This window comes from Entamoeba invadens (assembly GCF_000330505.1).
Source record: "Entamoeba invadens IP1 unplaced genomic scaffold scaff_1105074725591, whole genome shotgun sequence".
Lineage (NCBI taxonomy): Eukaryota > Evosea > Mastigamoebida > Endamoebidae > Entamoeba > Entamoeba invadens.
The window spans coordinates 70787-77141 of record NW_004191750.1 but is presented as its reverse complement, the minus strand read 5'-3'; the positions used below and the strand labels follow the sequence as shown (position 1 = coordinate 77141).

The 6355-nt window shown below is 29.6% G+C and overlaps 3 protein-coding genes across 3 annotated transcripts; all 3 read left to right on the top strand.

Annotated features, from left to right (window-relative positions):
* Nucleotides 1–1133: 1133 nt before the first annotated feature.
* EIN_167730 (hypothetical protein) lies at nucleotides 1134–2929 on the top strand (the record flags this gene model as incomplete). Its single annotated transcript, XM_004183746.1, has 3 exons — nucleotides 1134–1472; nucleotides 1590–2513; nucleotides 2555–2929. The coding sequence occupies 3 exons, from the start codon at nucleotides 1134–1136 to the stop codon at nucleotides 2927–2929; spliced, it is 1638 nt and encodes a 545-aa protein (XP_004183794.1).
* Nucleotides 2930–3601: 672 nt separating this feature from the next.
* On the top strand, nucleotides 3602–4273 carry EIN_167720 (hypothetical protein; the record flags this gene model as incomplete). Its single annotated transcript, XM_004183745.1, has 1 exon — nucleotides 3602–4273. The coding sequence occupies one exon, from the start codon at nucleotides 3602–3604 to the stop codon at nucleotides 4271–4273; it is 672 nt and encodes a 223-aa protein (XP_004183793.1).
* A 969-nt stretch (nucleotides 4274–5242) lies between these two features.
* Nucleotides 5243–6355, top strand: EIN_167710 (hypothetical protein; the record flags this gene model as incomplete). The annotated part of the gene is made up of 2 exons (XM_004183744.1): nucleotides 5243–5546; nucleotides 5693–6355. Coding segments are annotated over 2 exons (967 nt in total), but the record flags the coding sequence as incomplete, so codon positions are not given.

The following is a 6355-nucleotide window of genomic DNA, read 5'->3' as shown; positions in this document are numbered from 1 at the left end:
AAACACGTGAATAAAATTAAATTATATATCTTAATCAATCATTTTATTTGTTAATGGTTTTATAACGGCATAATGACAACGATGGCTATTACGTTACGATTTTAAAGCTTAATAAAGTGACGGAACAACGTCATAACTTTATTTGTTTGTGGACTTTACGACATAAAAATCCATTTTTGTGTTATTTTATTAAATCGTAATTTTGTATATTGTGTTTAAATGCCCCCATTTTAATGATAATTAGTTAGTTTAATATTATTTTATTTTGTTCATCCATTGTTTTTGATATTTTAAAAAGGTAATATAATTTCGAAATATAACTCGTTATTTATAATAAAATTGACAATAAACTTTATTTCAGTGAATAGTCTCTTTTAATTTGTTTGAAAATTCGAACGTTGTTTTTATCAACTTACTTTTCATTTACCAATATAAAATAACATAATTCTAAGTAAAATTTTAAACTTTAAAACAATCTTAAATTTCTCTAAAGATTTGAAAAAACACGAAAAGTTAAATTCGAAACTTGAATTATCAGAAGAACATCATTTTTCCAACCTGTTTATAGTATTGTTTATTTTAATTGCCTATTGTATTTAAAATAAAATAAAACTATATTGTTTAAAAAGATTGCATCTGTTTAAAGAAAAGTTTTGTATATGTTTCATCTTTTAAATACTCGAATTCTATTTTAACATTTCGAATAAATTTTGTAAAAAAACATTTTAAAAAGGAATTTAATGTTTATTAATTCTTGAATCATTTTTGATTCCATTTTATTTTTTAAATCATTTAAATACTTTATATGAATTAATTTGATTGCACACAAACCAAATAAACATATTAATAATAATGAAAAATAGTGCTATATAACAATTTCCTTCAATATTTTAATAACTCTTTAAATGTTAAGAAAAATCCTGGCTCTAAGAATATTTATGAAATAAATACTTTATGAGAAATTTTAATTGCAATTGAAAATGATTCTTTGTTTTTATTTAATTTCATTATAAACAATACAATTTTAAACTTTGAAAAACCAATTTAATTATAACATTTGATTATATTTCTTGGGTACAAATGTATATTATTCGAATGAACTTTTTAATTGTCCAAAACATTAAAAATAAAAAATGGTCAACGTGTTGATCAAAATCGTTCTCAGTAACTTTTGGAGATATTGTGCGTCTTCACTTCTTTTTAATTTTGGTGCTTTTTTATTTTGGATTGTAGTGCCTCTTATAGCGACTCGGCAAGGTGCTTCCAACTTAGATTTAGCAATAATTAATGCCATCGATTATGGTGCAATGTTTTTACTGTCTTGGGTGTGTGGGTTTATAAATAACTATTTACCTGGATGGCTACTGGCAAGAGCTGGTGTTCTTATATACATATTTGCTTGTCTATTGCTGATGTTTATAAACGATAACATGTGGATTTTGTGGATTATGTCTTTCATGTATTCTTTTTCTGTTTGTTATTTTTTAACTAATATATTTATATATATGAGTATAAAAAAATATTTAGTGACTCTTTTAAATTACTTTTTTATTGAATATGAAATATTTATTATTTAAAATAATAATTAGTACGTCCTTTTCTGGATTCCAATTCAAACTTCCATATCAAGAGAAAGTTCCGCATCAGACGCCGATTTTTGGTTGGGTATATTTTCAGGTACTTGGACCTTTGGTCAATCGGTTGGGTATTTATGTGGGGCTTTTCTTTTTACAAAATTGGGGATCACTCAGTCTCTTAGTATTTCAATAGCATCCCTTGTAATAATCTTATTCATATATCCTTGTTGGGAAGGGTCAACAGTATTTGGCATTGATTTAACACTTGAAAAAACAAATCACAAATCTGAAGATAAAAAAGAAGTGTTAAACAAAGAAATTGAATTAGCTGAGAGCCACGATGAAAATAAAGTCATCGAAGAGACTTTAAAAGAAAAGAAAGAAATGCAACAATCACCCAACAATTCCGAAAATGCTTCAAACGTAATAGAAACAGAAGATGTGAAAAACAAACCTTTAAAACTAATTGTAATGGGAAAAAAAGAAAGAAGAAGGTTAAAAAAGCGAATGATGCAGTATCTGATTCCAACTTTCTTTTGCTCAATTGGGTGTTATGGGACTTTACTGAGTTATGGATCACAGTATTTTAATAGGATCTATGGCACCAAAGACTCATTCTTTCCTTCGATGAAAGATGATCCAGGGAGGTATGACATGTTTATTGGCGTGTTCTTCTGTGTAGTGTACATTGCATTTACAATTGGATTCATCAACTTTGCACGTATGAAATATTTGTTTTTCAACCGGTGGAGTATGTTAATAGCACTGTTGATATGTTGTGTGAATCATTTTATTTGTGGATCTATTTCCAATTGGATTGTGCAATTAATATGCGCTATTATGTTCGGACTTTGTGGCGCTTTTGCGTCTCAAAATATATTAAATACAACATCTAAATTGTCGTTGTTAACATCACAAATATCAAGTTTATATGTCGTTTGTTTTTAATTAATTAATTTAATATAATTAATGAAAAGGGATTACAAGAATCTTTAACATTCAATTTAGTGGCGTTCTTATTGCCACTTATTGTCGGTCCTATTTCCGATAAACTCAATGATTATAGAATACCTATGTTTGGGTGCTCATTCCTTGGCGCTATTAGTGTAGTCATGTGCGAATTAACTTGGCAAATCTATGACTTTGTGATTATACAAAAAATGGATAAAGAAGACGTTTCAAAGATCAACAAACTATTTGAAAATATTATTAATACTGATAATGTAAAAATACTTATCGACGATAAAAACAAGTATAATAAATATTGTCGAACACATTGGCTAACGTGGAAACAAATCAAGGTTTTAAAAAGTAAATTAGAAAAGGAAAAAACTATTTCAATGCAAAAATGAATTGAGTATTTTTTCTTGTTTTTTCGGGATCTACATTGATTATTATATTATATTATATTATATTATATTATATTATATTATATTATATTATATTATATTATATTATATTATATTATATTATATTATATTATAAACAATCATATATTATTTATTAATTAAAAATTAAGTCATTTTTTAATAAAGTCAGTCTATAAAAGTTGTCAATTATTTTTTTTGTATAATTAAAACTAGAAAAATAATAAAAACTGTTTAAAACACTAAAAAACATTGTTTCACAATTTTTACCAGTATTTAAATGTTATTCACAAGAATCAGTTTTTTAATGTTGTCTGGTGGACATAATAATAGCTTTCGTTTTTTAAAAACAACGGGCATTAGGTAAAATGTTGAAAAAACAATATGTGATTTTTAGGACGACTTCTTGAAATATTAGATTTTTATAATATAGTCCAAGATGTATTAGATATTGTTTAAAGACTGATTGTAATTTCCTTTTTTGAACATATAGTATATTTTTATGTTGAATGAAAAACGTTTAAAGACCAACTTTATATTAAAAAATAATTATATATAAATATACATCACACCCACTTTTAATAAAAAATTTTTATTAAAAATTGCAAATTTTATTAAATTCATTAAAATTAATAAAATCATTTGCAATTTCAATTTATGCCAACGCGCCTCGAACCGTTTTACTTACTGAACGTCTTTCTATATATTGAACCGAAGATGATTCCATTGTTCGAACAAGTCAGTGGCAACTGTGCGACTGCGATTTCGATGATGCACACCAACCCGCCATTATCATCAGACCCTAAAGACGTCAAAATTGTTTTCACTGCGTTAGAGCAATTAAACACCCTACAAATAAGTTCGGACCTTCTTCCGAAAATTCCCGACGAATATTTAGAGAAGGTCCAGAAGATTCAATTGACCGATAGAGACTTCTTTGTTGGAGGACATTTTGCTCGGAAATTTGTCTTTGCAAACCACCTCCCAATGACTGAGACGAAGTACCCATATCTCAAAAATTTGAAGATCTCTGACTCATCGCTTTACTTTCTGAAAGAAAATTTGTATAAGTACCCGGAACTGGAAATTGTCACGGTCTACTTCACGACGCTCGCAGAAGTTGCTAAGACACAAAACTTACTCGATTTTGTATTACGCAACTCGAAAGCAAAAATCACGCTGTTTGTTGGGAAAGTTATCGAAAAGGATTTGGACCTCATTAAGGCCAACGTACGCAATGCTGTGATCATCGCCAGTCCAGCGATTATCGAGAATAAAAATTCGTTCACTATTTGCTTCAAATATGGTAAAACAATGAACAAGCAATAACTGATTCAGAGGTGTTATTTTGTTATTAAAAATGTTTTTGATTGAAATGGTCAACAATTTCATTCAATTGGTGACAATGCGGATTGACGTTCATTTAATGAATAGAAACAATCAAGTGTTATGTTTCTTATTGCTTTTTTTCCAGTCTCATAAACAATTTCATTCCGCCATTGTAATCTGTTGAGTTAAATATGAAAAGACATTTTTAATTGTAACTGTTTTATCTATTAAAAAGTTACTAAAGTTAGGAAATAATTAAAGTAAAAATAATCACATTTCATTTTCATTTCATTTTTTGAGATATGAAAACATGACGTAACGAGAACTGAGTTTGAAAACTAAAAGAGCGGGATTTTCGAATGAATCGTGAAAAATTTTTTTTTTCATATAAACATACTTTTTGACTTTTTGACTCAAAATAATAAGAAAGGAAAAAAGACTACAAAAAAGGGAAATTAGTATGAACTCAAATTTATCCTTCTTTCGGTTTTTGTGGAAAATAAATACAAGTTAGTTTAACTAAATTATAAAATACCAACTTAATTATAGTTTCTACTTCTCTTTTGTCTTTGAAAAACTAAATGAATAAGTCAAAGTATGACTTCAAAATGATCGCACCGTTATAATAATCACATTCTCATTCCGATAAAAATTCGTAAATTAAAAATTTTTAAAAATTCATTTGAATCAAACGGATATTTCCTTAAAAAAACAATAAAAAAAAACATATCGGATCGTTTGAAAAAATGGAATAAAAAAAACATAACAGAGGGATTCTTCCCAATTTGGCAATTTCTGTCTCAAATTTTTCCTTCACACTTTTTTCAAAATGCATTCTTCGGAGCAACGAAACAATTTTCTTATGAAAAAAACGAAGCGATCGACTTACGAAACACCCGAAGTAATTCTTTTGTTGGATTCCACCGCACTATTTAAACACAAAAATCTCACAAATGTCAAATTCATCTCATGGCAAACGAAGCTGTTGGCTATATTTGTGTAATCATTGCAATTGCTTTCTTCGGCTCCAATTGGGTCGTCGCCAAGAAAGTACCTTCTGGTGATGGTGTGTTCTTCCAGTGGGCCATGTGTATAGGTATTCTTATCGTTGGTATTTTCACTCAAATGATTGCTGGTGCCAGTAACCAAACTTTGATTTACTTAGAGCCATTTGCTCTTCTTGGGGGAGCCATTTGGTGTACTGGAAACATGTTATGTGTTCCTGTGATTCAGATGATTGGGCTTTCCCTTGGTCCTGGTATTTGGGGTATTGGTTTGTTTTACTATTAACTCCTATTAACACTTTTAACTATTCTAATATAGTAAATATATTATTGTATATACTAAAATACTATAGTATATTTTATAGTATATTTTATTATTTATTATTCTATACATAGACAAGATGCTAATTAACAGGGAACATGGTCATGGGCTGGTTAACAGGAACGTTTGGGTTCTTTGGACTTGCTTCTGATCGTAACAATGTGAAGATCTTCTGGTTGAATTGCGTTGGTGCAGTCTTAACAGCGCTTTCTGTTCCATTCTACGCGTTCATCAAGACTTCGACTAAAGAAGAACGAGCTGCTGCAGAAGAAGCTAAGAAGAAAGAAGAGGGCGGTGAAGGAGAGAAGAGTGAGAACACGCCGAAGGCTGTTGAAATGTCTGATAAGAGCGAAAAGAGTAATGAGAATGCTGAGAACAAAACCGACTTAACTAAAGCACCTGAGACTGAAGTGAAAGAAGATGGACCGAAAGAAGAGGAGAAACAAGAATTCAAAGAAGTTGAAGAGGAGTCTCCGATTTTCATTATGATCAAAGCATGGCCGAAATGGGTCCAAATGATAGTTGGAGTCATCTTAGCTGTAGTAGCTGGTGTGTTGTTTGGCTCAGCGTTTGATCCATCGAAGTATTTACAAGACAATGGAAAGGCATCTCCGGAAGGTATCGACTACGTCTTGGCTCACTTCTTGGGCATCTTCTTGGCGTCGAATATGTACTTCATCTGCTATATCATTCTCTTCCAGAACAAACCTTTCATCTATAAACAAACGATTCTCCCTGCTATGATGTCGGGAATGA